This window comes from Girardinichthys multiradiatus, chromosome 9, assembly GCF_021462225.1.
Source record: "Girardinichthys multiradiatus isolate DD_20200921_A chromosome 9, DD_fGirMul_XY1, whole genome shotgun sequence".
NCBI lineage: Eukaryota > Metazoa > Chordata > Actinopteri > Cyprinodontiformes > Goodeidae > Girardinichthys > Girardinichthys multiradiatus.
The window spans coordinates 3,226,643-3,249,562 of NC_061802.1; the positions used below are offsets into that span (position 1 = coordinate 3,226,643).

The window sequence follows — 22,920 nt, forward strand, 5'->3', positions numbered from 1 at the left end:
CACCATGAAAATTAAAGCAGTAAAGTTTGTTGAAAACCTTTGGCCACAACTGTGTGAAAAACTCTGGTTTGCAAAAAATCTGTAGGAATTTTATATTCTATTAATTCTGTAAGCATTTAACCTTTGCTTGAACTAACCAGGGACAGGGGTCATGAGTAAGCCTAGGCTAGTGTTAAAAATAATAAATGGTTCGCTACATATGAAAAGCCAAAGATAAAAAGGAAACAATAGATAACTAGAGTTTGTAAAACCTAACAATAAGATAAATTCAGGTTTCAGTCCTATGAACACATCAGATGTTGGGGTCATTATTAACGAGAAAATTATTCAATCAGAAGTCAGACAATAAAGGAGGTTTATTCAAATAATAAGCAGTTCTAGGAGTTCGCCAACAGAACATAACAGAGGACAGACCCATGTTTGGTACCAGGTACTGACTAAGTCTTCTTAAGATGGTGGACTTCTGGAGAACAGCCCCACACCCCCTCCCCTCACCAACATCAACAACACTGTGTCAACTGTGGATCACTTTCGGTTCCTAGAAACCACCCTTCCTCAGGACCTGAGCTCGTCCTCAGACAAAGATAACGTTTGGAAGAAGGTCCAGAGACTGTACTTCCTGAGGCAACTCAAGAAGTCCAACCTTCCCCAGGAGCTGCTGGTCATCTTCTACTCTGCCATAATTCAGTCTGTCCTGTCTTCCTCCATCACTGAGTGGCTCGGCTCATCCACTAAACAAGACAGGTCCAGAATGTAAGAAACTATCAGGTCGGCAGAGAGGATCTTTAGGGCTGACCTTCCGTTAATCCATGACGTATACAGGTCTAGGGTCAGGAAATGGGTAGCTAACATCTTTGCCAACCCCACACATCCTGGACACAAACTGTTTAGACTTTTACCGTCAGGTCAGCGCTACAGAGACGGTTTCTTCTCCCAGAAGAAACCGTCTCTGATGAACACCTGACAGCCAGGGTAGCTGTGGGACTAAATCGGCTTATCTGCACTATTATAACCTGCCTTAAAATATGTGTACATACACACATTTCCATATCGTTCCTTTTTATCTTATTTATTCTAAAGTTTACATATTTATTCTGTCTGTATGATGTGAGCACATGAATCTGAAGTCAAAGACTGGACATCACAAAGACCATGTATGAGGATTCACCACTGCTGAGAGACTCTGTTGGGGTTCTGCTGGGTTAAAATGTGAAAACAGTTTCTAAAAACTATCAGAACTCACCTGGTCACACTCCATTTGGCTGTCCGTTATCAATCCCAGGCAGGTTCACAGAAACAGTCTCCAGATCATCTGAGGATTCGGTGGTCCCAGTAGAACCATCCTGCAACCACAGAAAGTCTGAGAGTCCAACTTGAATTCAGCCAGTTTGGGAATAAAACTGCTGCAGGAGGAGGAACTAGTGAGATGGAAGTGGAGAATCAGCTCTGATCCTGCAGCTGTTGGAGGCCAAGTTGGTTTTCAGATTTTTCTGCAGGTCAGATGATGAAGATCAGAAGAACCTCAGGTATATGGAGCAGTGCACTCAACAGAACCTGGTTGGTGTCAACATGGGTTCTGAGTGCTCTGAATAAAACCGTCAGCATCCTCTGGACAGACCTGAGAGCTCAGAGCTGCTTGTTTTTGCAGAACTAAATGTTGAACAACAATTAAACGGATCAGTTCCACACGTCAGGGGCAGTTTACACTGTTTCATCATGTTTATCAGTTTTTTAAGACTGCCTTATTCTGCTTGCTTTAGTAATATGTGTACAATTGTGTACTCTGCCACATGAGGCCGGGTATTATCATGCACCAGAGGAACCCAGGACCCACTGCACCAGAGAAGGGTCTAACAACAGGCCATCGTTTATCCTGTACAGGTCCGTGTGTTCCTCCATGGATATGCCTCCTGTCAAGCCCTCCTAGAGTAACTGCCTGTCTCCTGGAATCTCCTCCACATTCTGGACACTGTGCTGGGAGACACACCAGCCTTTCTGGTAATGGTACGTATTGATGTGCCATCCTGGTGGAGATGGACGCCCAGTGCAACCTCTGTACTGTCCAGGGATCACCTCATGCTACCAATAGTGACAATGACCATGGTCAAATGCAAAACTATTGAAAAGCAGACAATAAAATAAGGAATGAGGAGGGAATAAATATCTGTGTCCTCCACCTTATCACATCACACTTTTTCTAATTACTGTGGTTATGGTCCATTTTGATTCAGTCGATTCTTTTTAGGTTTGACCAAAAATACTCTGATCGACCTTCTGCTTGCAGAACTGATGGAGTCATAAAACCACATCTCCTTACAGTAGAGAACTAGTGGGTTACAAATCATGACTAAGCTATTAGTTGTTGAAATAAATTCAGTGAGACATGAATGGACTCATGGTTGGTTCTAAACGACCCACTACTGACGATTTATTTTCATACTAAACTTTCTCAGGGTGAAAACAACCCAAAGTGGTAAAGTATGAAATGGTGAAGGACCAGCACCCAACGGACTTTGAGGAGAAACGCTCCGATGTGTCTCTTCTCTTTGGCTATCATACACAGCTGACTGACAGCTCACTATAAGAGGTGGAGGAGAGGAAGTCTTGCACTTTGCAATGTACTGTTCTGCCGCTGTCTCTCGTACCTGATTGAGAATAAGGACATAATATTCTGCTCAAGGTCTCACTGAGGGCAACAGAAAGACCCACCTTCTGTGATTCACAACATCTACGCAGAACCATCCCAGTGACGATGACGACCCCGAAGATCAGGGTGGGAATAGCAGCAAAACGATATCTTCTGTTCGCATCTGTGGAGAGGAGAGAGCAGAACCTCAGAGACAGACTGAATACAAGTCTGAGACAATTCAGGAGCTGAGCAGAAATAACCCACGACAGAACTGAGGGCTAAGAGTCAGAATGATGGCAGGAGGTGAAACTGGGTCAAAGAAATGTCTGTTTCAGGTTGCAGATAAAACCGGATCATTCAGCTGCAGATAATCTGGGTTAAACATGAGTTTTTGCCTTATTTAGCGTCCATCAGATGTGGGCAGAAGAAATGACTGACAGAGGTGAGCGAGAATATGCAGCACATATTAAGACACACAGAGGACAAACAGTCGGTGACGAAAAACGCAAGTTACTGAAGGCAAAACCGAGAGCAACTCCAGGGAAAAATTTGGTTTTATTGGACTTTATAGACATTTAATGCTTTAAGGTAAGTCTGGGACACAGCTGCTGTTTTTACTGTGAAGAAAAGTGACTGAAACTCACCACCAGGGGGCAGTTTGGGTTCATCTGTAAAAGAAAACAGACTAGATATCAGATATCAACAGAGGCAGATTACTAATTACATTTACTCATTTACATTTAGTTGTGTAACTCCTGGGAGTATTTTCACCGCACCAAACTTTCTTACTACTTTTAAGTAACACTACTCGTGTATTTGAGTCCAGTTTCTCAGAAAGGTAAGGTAAGTAAGGTAAATTTATTTATATAGCGCTTTTCAGCAACGAGACACTCAAAGCGCTGTACATACAATCACAAAGAAAATGAACACAGATACAGACACAGAAAAACAAATCAAATGATAAAATCAAACAGAGGTAATTTAAAAAAGTAAAATAAAATAAAGAGAATAGAATGATGGACAAAAAAATGAAAGGAAAATTGGACTGAAAACGCAACTAATCATGCCTAGATGGCCCAGTCAAAGGCCACTCTAAACAAATACGTTTTTAATCTTGATTTAAAGCAATTCAGGGTTTCTGCGCTTTTACAGTTTTCTGGGAGTTTATTCCAGATTAGTGGAGCATAAGAACTAAAAGCTGCTTCTCCATGTTTAGTTCTGGTTCTGGTTCTGCAGAGTAGATTTGAGCGAGATGACCTGAGAGGTCTGGGTGGTTGATACACTGACAACAAGTCTGTAATGTATTTTGGTGCTAAGCCATTCAGTGATTTATAGACTAACAGAAGTCTATTCTCTGAGCTACAGGGAGCCAGTGTAGGGACTTTAGAACCAGGGTGAATCAACTTTATTGCCAGGTTTGTGCAACAAACACTTTGCTTTCAGTGAAGATTTCTTATTTTTTTTTTAATAATGAAAAAATGAAAAATACCTATTTAAATGTACATATACACACAATTGACTTTACAATAGAATATAATGTGAGATCCGTTCAATGCATGGTGTTGTTCTGATTCATCAGAGCAACAGCCTGGGGGAGGACACTGTCTACCCACCTCCAGGTACTTCTAACCCATAATTACACAGTTTATGTCAGAGTAAGACACGGTGTTTGTACAAACGTTTCATTGCTCTACTGTTATTTTCCATTTGGAAGTCAAAACATACAGTAAATGGTAGATATTATCACTAGGAGTACTCAGTTCTGCTCTTGGGGGTGGCTGTGGCCCATTTGATAGAGGAATCATCTTGTTGTCTGAAAGTTGTGTGTTCAGTTCCATTTGCCTTGTGTCAGTTTGCACCTGGGCAAGGCATTTAACCCTAGGTTGCCTACTGATTGGCTGATCGGTGTATGACTGGAAAAGCTCTTTATCAATTCAGTCTATTTATTATTCTATATATTATCTGCTCTTAGTATTGTTTTCCAAAGCTTTACGTTGTGAAAATAAATATTTGTAAATGTGTTTCTTATACCTGAATTAGTTTTGTATTAGCTGTTTATTTAATTAATTTTTCATTGTATTCTTTAGAATACCAGAATTTGCGCATAACTTTATATTTTTTTGTGTCAGAGTACATAATTTGGTAATTAAATCTGCTCCAACGGATAATGCTCCAACTAGAAGCAAAGATCTGCATCTAAATACCAGGTAAAGTGTCGGCTAGGCAGGACTTCTGTCTTCCTGCCATGATTTCAGCTGAAAGAGACTCACCGGCAGTGCGCAGGATGGGACAACCTAGAACACAGAATCAGAATCAGCTTTACTAGTCAGGACCCTGTACACAAACAATGAATTTGACTTCGGTTTCAAACACTCGCAGTGTGTAGACATTAAATATAACTATATAAACTTAGAGATATTAAACCTAATAATAATAAACAAAAAACACATATGTACACATGTGTAGCCAATATAAAAATATTTAAAGACAGGTTAGGATAGTAGGCTGCACAGTGGAGCAGTTTGTAGCACTGTTGCCTTGCAGCAAGAAGGACCTTGGTTCAAATCCAAAGAGAACATGCAAACCTGTGCATGGAGTTTGCATGTTCTTCGCATGCATGCGTGGGTTCTCTCCAGGTACTCCAACTTCCTCCCACAAAGCAGAAACATGACTGTTAGGTCACTAAACTGGCCTTATGTGTGAGCGTGTGTCTGCATGGTTGTCTGTCCTGTGTCTCTGTGTTGCCCTGTAATGGACTGGAGACCTGTCCAGAGTGGACCCTGCCCTCCTGCCCAGTGACTGCTGGAAATGATTAGAATAGTGCAAATATGCTTATTTTTGTTCCACGGTTACCTGATTACTCTGCAAAGTACCACAGAGTACTACAGAGCATAGTACTGTGGGTTGGAAAGCTCAAAAATAATTATCTAAACATTCAGTCAACATCCTGAAAGGCTGTTGCTCAATGAAAACCCAACTTGGTTTTAAATTGCGGATGATTCAAACAAGTTAAACTTTAATACACAGCAGGGGTCGTTTTAAATGAGCTGACGGCGAATGGGGAGCTGTCCAGGTATCTCTGATGTTACTGGGTGGTCCTCCAGTGGGTCCTCCTGGACACAGGTGTACCAGACTGCTCTGAGGAAGACCGTCCTCCATGCATCTCTAGTGCGTTCACACCTGTATTTAGCAGGGCCGGTTCTATGCATGCATGGGTCAACAGTAATTTGAAATAGGGAATCTATCGAACATGACATCATCAATCAGTGATGGTCATTAGTTCATCAACTATCACTGTGAAATTTTATTGGTCAATTGTAAATGCCCCAAATGCTGTTCAGAGTTAATCTAATTTAAACTGAGGTGCGGCCTTTACTTCATTGAGCTCAGACTTGATGCTGAGAGACAGCATCGTGCTGAAGGAGGAAAATACAAATAAATCTCCAGAAAGGATTGGGAATCTGATCCGGGGGTAAAATCACGGATTGACCAATAGGAGGAGGAGGGAGAAGCAAGGCGGAGGCTTGTGTGATGGAGAACACCACTGAAAGTTTGCACCAAAGTTTTACGGCTTCATCTTATCCTCTCGTGTGCTCTGACACCGGAAGCTAGGTGACGTCTGAGCTCATTTGCATACTAAACGGTGATTGGGTGTTAACTGGAGGGCCGGGGGATGGGAGGCGGGACTCTCTGTAGACAGCTGATCACAGCCGGCCCAGCTTCTTACCGCTCCGCTTGGTGCTGAAAGGTGATCCAGGACGCTCCAGGTACAAAGCTGCTCCAGCCGGCAGGTTATCACAGAGGATGTAGACCTCCCCGAGAAGACAGACCGCACACTGGGAGGGAGTGGGGGAGAAGGAGGAGGAAGAGCACGGAGGAAGAGGAGCAGAGGTGGCTGGATCTTTCCTCCACAGATCTCCCTTGTCGTTATGATCACCGTGGAGCTGCGTGGCGTCCACAGCAGCAGGATCTGAGGACTTGAAGCAGGTCAGATTTGTCTGCAAAAACAAAGGAGATGACAGAGTTCCTGTTGGTGAGAAAGATGGAATCATTTCATACTGATCCTTCCTTCCTGGTGTCATCCACCAGTATCACTTCCACCTTGTCGTTAAGTCAATAAAGAGTTATTTTTACTGATGACATGAATTTGGCTTTAATGTGAATTGTACAGTCTCGAAGTTGGTATGATTGCAACACCATCTTGATCACAATATTATGTCACCGTCGAACTAAAACACAACATAAACTTCAATGAGATAGACAAATAGAAATAAAGATATGAAATTATATATAACATAAACATACCTCGCTGGCTGACCCATGCTTGGAGGTAGAAATGAGGACCTAAAACAATAATTTAAAGATTTTAGCCCTTTCTAACTTAAATTGCATCACTTTTTTGCGCACCAGCGGAATCAACATACATTAGTTCCTATCTGAGCATTTTCAAAATAAATGTCCTAATGATACGTAAAAATGCATAACGCTTAAATAAAATGTATTCACTAAACTACGGCAGCAAAACACCAGAATATATGTGACTGTATGGATCATCTAAAAAAAACAGACAACTCTGAATGTCTTTAAGGACAGCTGCATGATTTTAGAAGGTCATTAGGTTTCTACTCACTCTGTCCAGCAGCCTCTGGGTGTCGGCTGTGACTGGAACCAGACTGAAAACCATCGCAGCAACACATGTTTGCAGGAAAAGCTGAAAGAACATGTCTGATGTCTGCAGAACAAAGATAGTTGCAGTTAAAGAAGGAGCTCCTTCATCTAATTACTGAAAAGACAGGAAATGTCAGAAACTCAACAAAACGTCAGGTTATTTTTAAAGGGAAAAACTTCATGTGGCACGATAATATTTAGTATAAATATTTTATTGTGTTCTGTCGGTTAAGGATGCATTTTCTGTATAATATTCCTAGTCTAATGGTTCAGCTGCGTGGAGCTTGTTCATACAATCAGCGTCTGTAATCCGAGTAAATTTAGGAAAATCCATTTATCATAATATAATCCACAGTTAACATGTTACCTGAAATCATCATTTATGTCTGCCGGCGACCTGAGGCCTGCCGTCCTCACCTACAGACAGATGCATCCCATAATGAGCCTGGAAATGACTCCAGGTTGCTTTTTCTGTCGCGTATGATACATTTTAGCTTGTAATAAAACTATAAAACTCAGATTAAGATGAGGGATTCGATGCACAATAAGGGATTATTTTACATTTCCTTCATTTGTTGTTGCATCAGAACCATTTCTTCCAGCTCTCTGTTAATGGCGGCTCCGAGGCTCTGCAGATCCTGCAGCTATTGTCGCACAGCTCAGAGCAACGAATCATTTCAATTAAAAACTCGTCTCTATTCTCTGGCCTTTCATTTATTGACGCTATAGTTTTTGGAAATTTTAACTCTGTTTTTCTTTTCATTTTTTTAACAGTTTTATTCTTTTTGCTATTTTCTATTTACTTTGTTCAAATTTTGTTTTTAAATGAGCTACAGAAATAAATTTGACATTGAACAGAAACTAATGTCGTGTTGGGACCTCTGTAACTTCAAATTAACAAAGCGCTATTTAACAACAAATATCATTTCTAGACACTTTCTTAAAAATATCCAGACAGTTTTCACTTGAACTCCCAAATATCCGCGGAGAGTTTTAGTACAAGTGTTTTAGATAAGAATGCTGTTGTTATCTAAAACAAAAGCCCGGATTTTAAAACGTAATTAGTCATGTGTTTTTGCTTTAATGGTAACGTCAGTAGGCCGCAACCATTGAAACATGGGAACGAATTAAATGAATGAAAAACAGCGCGTAAAAATATGAATATAAACAGAAATGGTTAACAATGATAATAAATAAAAATGATTTGTGCAGTTTTGGCGCATGGAGAAGTTTATTTACCGTATTTAAGCCAGCCTCACATGTAACCCTGACTCTGCAACGATTCATCCCGCCTGGGAGTGAAAAGAAAAGGCAAGTCGTTTCATTATCCATTTGAGGAGAACAAGCGCATGAAATTCCAATAAAAACACAATTTTACAGCAGCTGTAGCTAAGTACAACTAAAACAATAACTCACCTGATGTTATTTTCTTCAAGGACCGGAACAAGAGCTGGGTCCGGCTGGTGGCCACGGAGGCTGGAGGCCTACCAGGGCTTTGCAGGTCCTGCATGGGAATTTATTTTTCCATGACTCCACCCCCAGAACTGTCCCGATCAGGAAATATCGCTTCAACTTTGTGTCTGCTGGGTTTACAGAAAAAGTCCAAGGTCAACAATCCGATCCAAAACGCCCCGAACGATCCAGAACAGAACCGGCGGAGATTAGTGAAGGTCGTGAAAGAGAGAAGCTCCATCTTCTGGTAAATAACAGAGAAAAAATGTCCAGATCTGAAGGTTAGTTTCTGAACTTTATGATGAAGCTGCCTGACAAACAGTTCCTGCTGTCAGGCGCAAGATTGGTTGCCAGATCTGAAAGAAAAGCACACATGGGACGTCAAGAGGATTGACAGATGCGCTGCAGGAAGCCAAACCCAAACGAATCCAGGTTATTGGGCTACAGTTAATCAGTGTAGAAAAACAAGTTGGTCAGAATCACACATGAGATACGTTCATCCATTCAGCAATTCTACAAGAACTTCCTTCTTTCAGTCTCAGTCTCTGATGTCGTCTAATCAGGGGCTTAGCCCACAAAATATTTTATTATTAAGAGGTTGATTTGGTACACTAAAAAAGTAAGAAATCATTTAATCTGTTGGTGTGGTCACAAAATGAATTCAATATTTGCCTTTACATATCTTAAAGTTTAACCAGATGTTCTTTAATAATCGTGATAGTATATACCAAGAGTATATATGTTCTCATTTGAATGATGAAATGGACAACCACTAATGTTACGATTCAGTCTTGGTGTCACCCATCTTACTCAAAGTACAGAATTGGATCCTGTATGCCTCCTATGTATTAAGATACATAGGAGGATGATTTAATCATTATTGACAACTCAATATTGTTAGGGAAATGGGATAAATAATCAGCTACAGAGAACCCTAAAGACAACAGCTACACATAATACCTCCTAAAAATGTGTAATGTCATATGTAGAATACCTGGAGAAACCAGGTGTGGTGAACTAGCAATATCTCCTCTTTTCCTTTATAAAATCAAGCAGAAGGATTTTTTTCTGCTTACAAAAAAAGGAAAGTTACATGTTGTTTGGTAATTTTTACTTTTATTTGAGTAACACTTTGCACTGGTAACTTTACCTGTGTATGAGTAAATTTAGTAACCAAGGTACTGCACTTTAATTGATTTTTTGTTTTTTGCACTCTTTCCACCTCTGCATAGCACCAAGTACTGCCAGGACTGATCTGGTGCTGTGACATGTCAATCATCTGGGTTTCACCTGGTGGGGATTTTCATTTCTATCTCCGCCCCTGGCAGGAGCCTATCCCAGCATTTATTAGGCAAAAGGCAGGAACACCTTGGACAGCTCACCAGTCCATCACCCTTTGAGATTCTGTAACTGCACCCAATTGATCCACTGCTAATGATCTAATGCAGGGTTATTGAAGCTAAAGTCATTTCTGAAGTGTTCTGTATATTGTCAGCAACCAAACAAAATGTTTAGTCCAGCTTCCAGAAACAGGCCACAGGCAGGTCTCGTCTTCACCATTTCTTACCAGGTTCTTATTCCATCTGTGTGTCCTCCTCATTCTGGTCTGTTTTTGTCTCTACCCGTCTGTGCTACATTCATACATCGACCAGAGCAAATTATTATCTAATGTTATTATGTATGGTAACGTGAAATTGTCTCTAGTTGTTCTCTCACCTGAGCTGTTCGCTTGTCTTTTGAAAAAGGACCTGATGTCCATGGTTGTCAAATAACAGAAAAAAAACTATAAATTTCTAAATGAAGCAATACTGGAATTAATTATAATAGCTTTAACATACATTCCAATATCCCTAAAATGTCATCGTTTTAGACACCGATTTGACCCACATGCAGAGAACACTCAGGAGAATCAGAAAAGTTTAACAGGTTTATTAGAGGAACGTAGATGTTTGGTCTGTACTGGCTGGAAACTCGTCAACTGAGTGAGAGAAAAGCAGAATGTGATTAACGGTTTACTTTGAAGAACAAATACTGACTGAAACTGTATCTTACTAGATTGGGGAAGTGAACCGACAGGAGGAGAGTATGTGGGGAAACTGGAAGCGGCTGAGGTTGATGAGGGCAAGTGAGGTTTGCCTCTAGTGACTTGATCCAGGAGGACAGCATCCAGTTCTGCAGAATCTGAGTAGATTGTCGGGCGTGGTGGAGGGTGGACAGGGTTCGCTCTAGTTGTCCTTGATGGTTGAAGTTTGGAAGCGGCCAGCTGATGAATATGTTCGGTAGATCACGGCTTGGTTGCAGGTTGGAAACCCTCAAATATCTTCTGTAATCCGGGAAGTGAGGTAGGAACAGGAACAATCAGTCGGAGGTGAGTCTGGGTAAAAACCAGGTCGTCTCCAGCATAACATTGTTAAAGAGGAAACAGGTTAGACGAGAACGAAGCGAGGACTTAGGTTTTCAACAAGGATACTTTGCTTGAGTTATACCACGGTTGGCTAACACTCAAGCAGTGAGATGCTGGCCGCTTCCTGCTTAAATAATCCAGGGAGTAATCATCAGGGATGGAGAACATCTGTCACCTCACACCACGGTCACCAGCGCCTACTAAAGGTTACACAGACAATAGCAGGCAGGAACAAAAAACGACCACACGACCAGAACCCCGACATACAGGTCCTTCTCAAAATATTAGCATATTGTGATAAAGTTCATTATTTTCCATAATGTCATGATGAAAATTTAACATTCATATATTTTAGATTCATTGCACACTAACTGATATATTTCAGGTCTTTTATTGTCTTAATACGGATGATTTTGGCATACAGCTCATGAAAACCCAAAATTCCTATCTCACAAAATTAGCATATCATTAAAAGGGTCTCTAAACGAGCTATGAACCTAATCATCTGAATCAACGAGTTAACTCTAAACACCTGCAAAAGATTCCTGAGGCCTTTAAAACTCCCAGCCTGGTTCATCACTCAAAACCCCAATCATGGGTAAGACTGCCGACCTGACTGCTGTCCAGAAGGCCACTATTGACACCCTCAAGCAAGAGGGTAAGACACAGAAAGACATTTCTGAACGAATAGGCTGTTCCCAGAGTGCTGTATCAAGGCACCTCAGTGGGAAGTCTGTGGGAAGGAAAAAGTGTGGCAGAAAACGCTGCACAACGAGAAGAGGTGACCGGACCCTGAGGAAGATTGTGGAGAAGGGCCGAATCCAGACCTTGGGGGACCTGCGGAAGCAGTGGACTGAGTCTGGAGTAGAAACATCCAGAGCCACCGTGCACAGGCGTGTGCAGGAAATGGGCTACAGGTGCCGCATTCCCCAGGTCAAGCCACTTTTGAACCAGAAACAGCGGCAGAAGCGCCTGACCTGGACTACAGAGAAGCAGCACTGGACTGTTGCTCAGTGGTCCAAAGTACTTTTTTCGGATGAAAGCAAATTCTGCATGTCATTCGGAAATCAAGGTGCCAGAGTCTGGAGGAAGACTGGGGAGAAGGAAATGCCAAAATACCAGAAGTCCAGTGTCAAGTACCCACAGTCAGTGATGGTCTGGGATGCCGTGTCAGCTGCTGGTGTTGGTCCACTGTGTTTTATCAAGGGCAGGGTCAATGCAGCTAGCTATCAGGAGATTTTGGAGCACTTCATGCTTCCATCTGCTGAAAAGCTTTATGGAGATGAAGATTTCATTTTTCAGCACGACCTGGCACCTGCTCACAGTGCCAAAACCACTGGTAAATGGTTTACTGACCATGGTATCACTGTGCTCAATTGGCCTGCCAACTCTCCTGACCTGAACCCCATAGAGAATCTGTGGGATATTGTGAAGAGAACGTTGAGAGACTCAAGACCCAACACTCTGGATGAGCTAAAGGCCGCTATCGAAGCATCCTGGGCCTCCATAAGACCTCAGCAGTGCCACAGGCTGATTGCCTCCATGCCACGCCGCATTGAAGCAGTCATTTCTGCCAAAGGATTCCCGACCAAGTATTGAGTGCATAACTGTACATGATTATTTGAAGGTTGACGTTTTTTGTATTAAAAACACTTTTCTTTTATTGGTCGGATGAAATATGCTAATTTTGTGAGATAGGAATTTTGGGTTTTCATGAGCTGTATGCCAAAATCATCCGTATTAAGACAATAAAAGACCTGAAATATTTCAGTTAGTGTGCAATGAATCTAAAATATATGAATGTTCAATTTTCATCATGACATTATGGAAAATAATGAACTTTATCACAATATGATAATTTTTTGAGAAGGACCTGTAAAACCACCAAAGGGAATATTTTTTACTCCCCTTGCAACAGTGTCAGTGATCCAAGGTTGCAGTTAAGTTGTTCTAACCTTTTTATTTAAAACATCTATATCTACAAACTAAGGAAAACAAAACAAAAAACAGTCTGCATCCATTTTAGAAAAGTGGAAGAAGTGAGAGAAACAGGGGTTTTATTTAAACAGAGATACAAGCATTTGAAAATCAGAGGCGGTAAAAATGACTCTTTTTGTGCTTTCAGTGGTAAGGATATTTATCAGGTTTAGCCCATCACTGCACTTTTTTCACAAACTAATGCTCATCTGGTCAAATACGTAATAAAACTCACGTTAGATTGTTTGATCTCTTACTTCTCTGCTCTGCCTCCCACCGTGAATGAATGAGCCGATGGGAGATGTTGCCTGCGGGTCGGGCTGTGCACCGATGTCCTGTCAGGCTGTGTCAGCTCGCAGTTTATAGGGACTAGAGCCTTACACACAAAGGGGCTGACACGCCAACTTGTTTTAACTAAAGATCCGCAGCTTTTGAAAAAACATTGCAGGCTTAAGCCCCCAAAGCCCCCTCGATTTTTAAAGTCCGACTTTTAAGGTGGTTTGAATGAGCACTTGAGAAGACCAAATTAAAATGCACAAGAACCCGCCAGGTTACTTGTTCCCCGGCAGAACCCGCGGATCTGGCAACCCTCTCGAGCCTCTGCATCACAGAGCTCTAATTTCTGATCTTCCAACAGCCACGCCTTCATTTGCTCCTCCTGATTGAGCAGATTTATTATCGGCCCAGATATGTAGGAAGGTGAAGAGCGACAATAAAATCTCCGCAGGTGTCACCACATCCATTTTACTGGCGCAGTTCCCGGTCACATTTCAACACAGAGTTGCAGTCGTAGATCCACTTGAAGGTGGGTAAATATAAACGAGTATAGATTAGCATTTTAACTTTTTAAAACATTTTAACTGCATTTTATATCCAGTTATGCAGATAGAGACCTGTGTTCAGTCCAGGGTAGCTTGTAAGAAATGTGGTCAATCAATGGAACACCAAATGCTTCCTTAGAGTGAAGTTATTAAAACATGTTATTGTCATAACTTGTTTTCTGCATCTTGAGGACCTGTTTGCCAAACTTTAGAACTAGTTTCTGCGACATGTTGAGCATAAAGCCTTGCTGCTCCACGAGGTCCGATGTTTGTTGAGCTGCGCACTCAATAAAGGGCCCAATTTTTTGGATTTATGCATTTTAATTACATGACAAATTTCCTTCCATTTGGATTTAGCCATTTTTATGCAGACTCGGAAGAGTTTGACAGATTTACTGACAGTGATCTGAGATGATGTTGGTCTCCTGGCTTCCTCTAGGTCAGACTGGGCTCTAAGGCGAGGAGGTGAGAAGGTAATATTGGAGCAGAAGGTGATGAGGAACATGATCTGTCGATGGAGGATGAGAGCTTCTGGGAGGAGGTGAGCAAATGGAGCGGTCGGCCTCGCAGGGTGCAGCAGGTGGGAGGTGAGCGCCTGTTTCCAGGAGATCCGAGGAGCAATGATGGATTAACAGCAGTGAGCAGTGGATCACCATGAGGGAAACCAAACACGAACATGGACCGGACCCTGGTGGGAGGGAAAACAGACTCAGATAGGAGCAAGGACAAAGACAAGAAGGCCTGATTACCTTACTACGCTGGACGAGCTAACATCTGGACCCGAATTCCCAGAGAATCCTAAAAGTAGCTCCCAGTGACGTCATTCTAAGAAAAATCTTAGAGATTTGGGTTATTTTTTAAGAATTTTAGATGAAAGTTATTCACAAAGAAAAGGAGAGCTCCTAACGTGAGGAAATGTTACGGGTAGTGAGGAGTGAATGAATAAAACGCTGCCGGCTCGACTGCGCAGGGATCCATAAATGAGTACATAAACCTCTATAACAATCATACAATTATTAATATGGAGATAAGATCGACTTTATCATCCCCTTAGAGGGACATTAAATAGTGTCAGCAGCAGGACAGGGTGAACCTCTGGTAAGGTAACATTAGGAAGGGTAAATAATAGAAACAATAATAAATAACCATGAAAAAAATTGAACACAATTTCAAACAATATAGTACAAAATTACATAAATATTTACAGACTGTAAAATGCTTTCAAAAATGAAAATTTGCCAAGAAGTTTAAACAACTTTGCCTTTGTTTTAGATAAACATTTTCCTGAAATTCATAGTAGTTAATTTAGCGATCATTGTGATTAATAATTACATTTATTCATAATGAATTAATCTGATGCATTCAAATGACCTAAACCTCGACGATTAGAATATGAAACATATGTAAGGAACATAAATTTTATATATTTGTGTAAGGAGTGGAAAGTTATCCCATATGTGAGCTAATTCCTCTAAATGTAAAAAAATTAAAACCTCTGGAAAAGTTGGCTTTTTTTTACCTTAACAGAAGGCTCAGTTGACGGTTTGTAAATCTTTAAATTTCTTTAACATTAACAGTGAAAGTCAAATCTTTAAAATAATAACAAACAAAACTCCAACAAGGCCCAGATGATGCTGTTTGACCTCACAAGCATCAAAATATTAGAAAAAACAAAAACTTTGGTAGAATATGTAAATAAGAAATATGTAATAAATAGAAATATAGAAATATGTTCATAGAAATTTGTAAAAAACTAAATTATATGAAAAAAGGCACATCAGGCAAGCGCTGCTATTATAAATAAGAACCATTTAAATGATTTAAAAACAGAGATTTCTCAAGAGGGACACAGAAGGAACCTGATCAGTACTGGGTAAAGTACATACTAAATAATTAACCTCGTTTAAATGGCCAAATTTATTTAATAACCATATTAGTAATATCATATATTACAATTCGCCTCCGGAAACATTTCTCGTCACCAGAGGGTAATTATTGCCATCTGAATCAGAACTGCTGAACATCCAATCAAATAATTCAGTCCTAGTTAAGCATTGTTTGGACATTTTATGCTGATTTTTGCTCTTATCTCTTTCTTTGCTCTCGCGTCCCCTTCCTCCCATTTCAAACTCTTCTTGATAAACGTAGGATTTGCTTAGAGGATTAAAAATTATAAGAAATATCGGTTTCCATCAACAGAAAAGCTCAAATATGTCAAAAAGTTGCCTTGGCTCCATAAATGTTGAAAAACACCGCTTTAAACAACCTGGAGCCGGAACAGCAGTCAGCTCTCTTGTATAAACTGCCTAATTATCTGTTACTCTATAATTCAGCAGAACAGTTTATCGAGGGTTTGTATGCCCCAAAAATGTCCTTCTCTATATTTACCCTTCTTCTTCTAGTAAGTCAGTTCTGGTGTGTCTAAGGGTCTAGAACCAATTTTTTAAACTCTCTTTATGGAGGATATGGGATTTTGTTTTATCATGCACTGATTTACTCTTCTCAGGAATATTAATACTACTAATATCGTAAAGTTGGAGACATTGGGCCCGTGGAGTTATGGGTAGGGGACAAGTATTTCAGGACAAAGTGCAGCCCTGAAATAAAACAAAAAGCTTATCTAACTTTGAGTTTATTTTGGATCACATTTTTTATTCAGAACCGTTCACTTTCCATCTCCAGTGGACATAAAAAATAAATCCTGAGCAGGAATCATTACAAACACTGCTCATATGTCGGGTTTGGAGCAATACTACATTATTTGTTAAGTTGCTGTTTCATCAAAGTTGCCTGAATAAACTATGAAAAGACAAATAAAGAGTTTGATTAATAAAGAAGAAATGTACCAGGACAAAGTCCACCCTAGAAACAAGTTGTTCTTCATTTTTGCAGAGATTCTACTTCCTCTGGGGTGAAATTCAGTTTATTCAATTAAATTCAGTTTATTTATATAGAACGAATTCACAACACATGTTGTCTCAAGGTTCTTCACAACAGTCAGGTTCATACATTCCAATTAATCTTAACCATTGAACAGAGCAGTCAGATTCAGTTATTTATTCAAATTGGATAAAAAGTTTTTCTATCTAAGGAAACCCAGCAGATTGCATCCAGTCAGTGACTTGCAGCATTCACTCCTCCTGGATGAGCATGTAGAGACAGTGGACAGTCACTGGTGTTGACTTTGCAGCAATCCTTCATACTGAGCATGCATGTAGCGACAGTGGAGAGGAAAAACTCCCTTTTAACTGGAAGAAACCTCCAGCAGAACCAGAACCAGGCTCAGTGTGAGCGGCCATCTGCCACGACCGACTGGGGGTTTGAGAGAACAGAGCAGAGACACAAAGAGAACAAAGAAGCACTGATCCAGGAGTACTTTCTATGAGAAGGAAAAGTAAATGTTTATGGATGTAGCTCCTTTAGTCGTTTCATCTAGAAAGAAAGAACAGATAAACTCTGAGCCAGTTTTCAAGGTTAGAGTCTGAAAGAGAGAACATAGAGTTAGTCACAGTAGAAGCTCAGTCAGTAGCCATGTCTAGGAGAGAGAAAGGGTTAAACACTAAAAGACAGGGCTATGTGGATCATCTGTAGAGGGTGAGCAATAAGTTGTTGCCAGCAGAAGCTCGGACGATGCCCCTCTCCAGAAAGGTGTCACAGGTAGACACAGAGTCAGGCCAGGTGTAGCTTCTAGGAAGAGAATAGAGAGAACAAAGTTAAAAGCTGAAATAACACCAAATAATGCAAAATTAGTGTGAGAATGTAGCAAAGAGGGTGAAAGTGGTCATTATGTCCTCCAGCAACCTAAGCCTATAGCAGCATAACTACAGAGAAAGTTTCAGTTCAGATTATTTAGTTAAACGGCGCTTATTTACAACAATGTCGTCTCAAGGAACCACACAAAGGGTCCCACTGATGGTCATTGTTATACTAAAAACCACAAGGATTGGGATACCTCTCTCTGTCTGTCATGATGTAGGGTTGTTTGGTATTTGGTTTCGGGTTTCTTCTTATGTTTTTCACAGTTACGGTTTTGACTCGTTCTTTTGTTATTATTCTTCTTAGATTTTGAATCATGCTTCTGTTATTTTCCTGGTCATGCTTTTGTTTTGTCGTCTTGTTCATGTTTTGTCAAGTCCTGGTCGCCCGCCTGAACTCTGTTTTTGTTTTTGGCCCCCCTACCAAGGCCCCCACCGCCCGCCCTGGTCGGGTTGTTTTTGTTTCTGCACCTCAACCATAACTTGAAGTAACAAATACATGGACTAGTTTTTCAGCATCACTCCTGGACAGGATATTTCTAATTTTGGCAATGTTCCGGAGATGAAAGAAGGAAATCCTAGAAACCTGTTTAATATGGGATTTAAATGACATGTCCTGGTCAAAAATAACACCAAGGTTTTTTACTTTATTACCGGAGGTCAATTTAATGCCATCCAGGTTAAGTGATTGACTAAGCAGTTTCTTTTTTAAAGACTCCGGTCCAAAGACGACAACTTCTGTCTTGTCTGAATTTAGAAGCAAAACATTTAAAGTCATCCAAGTTTTTATATCTTCAAGACATGCTTGTAGTCTATCTAACTGGTTGGGTTCATCAGGATTTATGGATAAGTAAAGCTGAGTATCATCAGCGTAACAGTGAAAATTTATCCTACGCTGCCTGATAATTTGACCTATTGGAAGCATATATATAGTAAAGAGAATTGGCCCAAGTACTGAACCCTGTGGTACTCCACAATTAACCCTGGAGTTTAAAGATGATTTATCATTTACATGAACAAACTGGAATCTGTCAGACAAATAAGATTTAAACCAGCCTAGCGCTGTTCCCCTGATCCCTACAGCATATTCCAGTCTTTTTAAGAGAATATTATGGTCGACTGGATCAAATGCAGCACTGAGATCTAACAGAACCAGAACAGACACAAGTCCATTATCTGAGGCTAGGAGAATATCATTAGTGACTTTCAGCAGAGCTGTTTCAGTGCTATGATGAGCTCTGAAACCTGACTGAAACTCTTCAAACAGGTCATTGCTGTATAAATGTTCACACATTTGATTAGAAACTATTTTCTCAAGAATTTTAGATAAGAATGGAAGATTGGATATAGGTCTGAAATTTATTAAATCATCTCGATCAAGCGAAGGTTTCTTAAGTAAAGGTTTAATTACAGCTAACTTAAAAGCCTGTGGTTCTGATCCATTTACTAAAGATAGATTAATCATATCTAAAATGGGGCTGGTAATCAGAGGGAACATTTCCTTAAATAATTTGGTTGGGATTGGGTCTAACATACAAGTTGAAGGTTTGGATGAAGCTAATATTTCTGATAACTCAGGAAGCTTCACAGGATCAGAACAGTCCAAACACAGATCAGGTTCTACAGTTATTTCCAATACGAATAAACGGAATAAATTAGCGACACCTTTTTGCTGTTTCCGACAGTTCATTGGTCGTCTTTAATGACAGGCAGCTCTGCCGACCAACCCAGTCTGGAGGTGGGGTTTAGAGCCTTGCTGCAGGGCGCCGGAGGAACCACACGGCTTCAAACCACTACCCGAGTCACAGCGAGAAGGTGAGTGAACCTCCTTCTGATCATTTATGACCTGCCGTCTATTATCACAATCAGGCGAGAACATCTCAACAGGGAGACCGTCTTCATGCCGCCTCCACCGGGTCTGTTTCAGTGAAAGTTTCCTTCTAGCTCCGAGGATTCCCGTCCTATTAAAAAGTGTCCCGCCGGCGGTGATGCTCTGCGGTCCCATCGGGGCTGGGAGAGGTGTGGAGCTCGGAGCCTGGCCGCTGGAAGCCCGAGTTTAGTCTCAGACTGCGGCTAAAATGCGGGATATCGGTGAGAATGACATTCATTCTAATGACGGCGGTGCGTGGGCCGTGAACAGGTCGTGAGTGGTTATGGTAGGACGTCTGTAGGGTTTAGATCAAATGTTGGTGCGTTTCAAACTCTGACAAGGTGGGGGGCAGGGCCATGACCGCCCGTACAATACCACGTGATAACAATCAGTTTTAACCACTAACTGAACGATAATGTAACGACACGCTTCTTTTATTTATTTAACAAAAGTAAAACTACTCTATTTCTCCATCTAATTAGTTGGAAATGAGGCGGAGTTGACTGATGAATGCGCGCTCCCGACGCAGAGGATACACCTGAACTACCTTTGCGCGACACCTGTCGCCTCACCTGTTGGAAACGGCCTGCGGACTAAAACACTTTGTGGAATAGAAACAAGTTATTCTTCAGTTTTGCAGAGATTCTACCTCCTCTGGGATGAATTAGAAAAACACTGAATAACTTAAAGAGAGGTTGTCCTTTAGCATCATCGTGACGTCACGACAACTAAGGATTGGTTATCTTTGATGACAGGCAGCTCTCCCGACCAACCCAGTATGGTTTCGAGTCCTGCTGGACACCGCTGGTGGAGGAACCACACGTTTCAAAGCAAAGCTACAGTGGCAGCCAATAAGGGGAGTGAACCGTCTTCTGATCGCGGTCTTCACGTCGTCTCCACCGGGTCTGTTTCAGTCAGAGTTATCCTTCTAGCTCCGAGGATTCCCGTCTCATAAAGTGTCCCGCTGGCGGCGATGGTTGGGCGGCTGCTGATGCGGAGATGTCTTATTGGGGGCGGATGTGTGTGGAGCTCGGAGCCTGGCCGCTGGAAGCCCGAGTTTAGTCTCAGACTTCGGCTAAAATGCGGGATATCGGTGAGAATGACATTCATTCTAATGACGGCGGTGCGTGGGCCGTGAACAGGTCGTGGGTGGTTATGGTAGGACGTCTGTAGGGTTTAGATCAAATGTTGGTGCGTTTCAAACTCTGACAAGGTGGGGGGCGGGGCCATGACCGCCTGCTTCACGTGCCACACCTAAACAACCTGGGAGCCGGTAGCACTGCGCATGTCCGTTCCGGCGTCTGTTAGTGAGCTAAAAGATTATCAATTCATTTCTTAGTATTCTGAAACATCGATGATTATTAGTATTATACAGAAACTCAGGTATTAAATTAAACGGATGTTTTAATTCACAAAGTCACCCAAAAAGGAGGTTTATGAGTTCATAAGGACAGCTAAAAATATGTTTTGAAAAAGTTTCAGAAAGAGAAATTATTGTTGTATAGATTAATCATACAGATATTTGAAGCATTTATTTCTTGCTATTGTGATGATTATGGCTTACAAACAATGAAAACCCAAAATTCAGTTTGTTGCACAAACAAACAGAAATGCTAGACTCCTGAAAAGTATGTTAATATCTATGCTCTCAATACCTGGTCTGGGCTCCTTTAGCATTAATTACTGCATCAGTGCAGCGTGGCGTGGAGGAGATCAGCCTGTGGTTCTGCTGAGGTGTTCAGAGGGCCTGCTCGTACGGCATCAACACAGCCCGTTAGAAAATCTAAATGATAAATAAAACTGTGACTCAAAGTAACCACAGACCCTGAAGGCACCAGGAGGAGTTTTGACTGTTTGCAGATTGCTGGATCAGACTCAGATGTTTGTGTTTCAGGATGGATCATCTGAAGTGCCTTGAATCAGCTGGTCCAACCCCCAAACAGGTGGATCAGCTGTACCTTTCTGAAGCAGCTGCAGGTGCCCTGTGGGACAGCACTGGTGGAACTCCTAACTGCTCCTCCATCTCTCCTCCTCCTCCCTCCAGATGTTTGGTCTGCTTACAGAAGACGGTTTATGCTGTTTGCAACAACGTGACCTCTGCACTGACCATGGAGGGAGACGGCAAACAAATCCGAATCAAAGAGAGCGGTGAGAGCCTGACAGACTGAGGTTTTACTTCTTTATTTGATCGTTTGGATATTTTATGACCCAGCAGAACTCTGACGACTCGCTTAGGAAAATACCAGAACCGAGGGCCACAGATTTCTGGTCTTCAGCTCTTTGTAGGTGTATTGGTGATGGATCAGAGGGTCATCACAGAAGCATCTGAACTAAATTTCACTACAACCTGTCTTTAAAGATGTTTTAATCCAAATCTTTCCTACTTTTAAACCCACATTATTAATCTGCTTTCTTGCAGAGTGCCCCTTCTTCATGAAACCAGGTGAGTTTCCCGGCAACAAATCAGGCTAAAACATATTTGGATCGTTTTTATTTATATCTAAAGATCAGATGATCGTGTTGACGCAGCTCCACATGACAAACATTCACCTGAACACAAAAAGCTCTGGAAAAAACATCTTCACGTGTTTTCTGACAGACTCACCTCCACACCACCTCTCACCACCGCCTCTTTTATGGCTGCTCATCATTCCCTTCTTCACCATCATCATCGCTGCTGTGGTTTACTGGAAGGACATCTATGCAGGATTGCAGAGATGCAAAGAGAGAGCAACCTTCCAGAGATGCAGGTTTGTGTTGTAATGAAGGATAATCCTGGTTTATTTCACAGCTTCTCAGTGCCCTCCTCCTCCACCAGCATGTATGTTCAGTCAGAATGAACATGTGGTTCTGATGCATCATCCGGACCTTTGTTCCCAGCAGTTAGAGACATGCATTGTTTCCATTTATTTCATACATTTTTTTGCTCCAATTAGTCAGATCAGCAGGATTTTCAGTTTTGTGTCGCCATTAAAGCAGCTGACCTTCTGTTTTCAGAGCCAATAATCCAGATGCCTCCTCAGAGATGAAGCTGTGAACATCACCTCTAGACTCCTGCTGCGCATCAAATATTACTGCAAATATTTTTAATAAAATGTAATAAAACATTTTAAAAATCACCCTACTGAATGGCTGCAAATGCTTCATTTTTTGGTCTGATATCTGATACAGAAAGGTCAAAATCCTCCAACATCTAGTGCATCTGAACACGTTTAAAAGGTTTCAGAGGAGAAAACATCTTCTTTCAGCTAAATGTTTGAAATTTAACGGTGACGAAAACAGATGAAGGTGAAAATCTTTACCTGCTCAAAAACCATGATAAGAGGCTTAATTTAACGTTTCAG

The 22,920-nt window shown here is 41.3% G+C and overlaps 1 protein-coding gene and 1 long non-coding RNA gene across 7 annotated transcripts; one reads left to right on the plus strand and one right to left on the minus strand.

Annotated features, from left to right (window-relative positions):
* Positions 1-338: 338 nt before the first annotated feature.
* LOC124873483 lies at positions 339-8,851 on the minus strand. 3 transcript variants are annotated; one of them, XM_047374169.1, is made up of 10 exons: positions 8,714-8,851; positions 8,537-8,589; positions 7,260-7,361; positions 6,935-6,973; positions 6,357-6,627; positions 4,900-4,923; positions 3,274-3,297; positions 2,710-2,810; positions 1,244-1,343; positions 339-731 (listed from the first exon to the last, which is right to left on the minus strand). In XM_047374169.1, exons 1-9 carry the CDS (start codon positions 8,805-8,807, stop codon positions 1,248-1,250), a joined length of 804 nt encoding a protein of 267 aa, XP_047230125.1. In that variant the 5' UTR covers positions 8,808-8,851; the 3' UTR covers positions 339-731; positions 1,244-1,247. The 3 variants fall into 3 exon arrangements, with proteins under 3 accessions (XP_047230125.1, XP_047230123.1, XP_047230124.1); XM_047374167.1 differs by having other exon boundaries at positions 4,834-4,923; XM_047374168.1 differs by lacking the exon at positions 6,935-6,973 and having other exon boundaries at positions 4,834-4,923.
* Positions 8,731-22,700, plus strand: LOC124873485. Of its 4 annotated transcripts, XR_007039542.1 has the most exons (7): positions 8,731-8,798; positions 8,893-8,996; positions 14,391-14,492; positions 19,392-19,521; positions 21,471-21,724; positions 21,996-22,326; positions 22,574-22,700. It is a non-coding gene; the product is annotated as an uncharacterized LOC124873485 (long non-coding RNA). The 4 variants fall into 4 exon arrangements; XR_007039545.1 differs by lacking the exon at positions 14,391-14,492; XR_007039544.1 differs by lacking the exon at positions 8,731-8,798 and having other exon boundaries at positions 8,883-8,996.
* Positions 22,701-22,920: the final 220 nt, after the last annotated feature.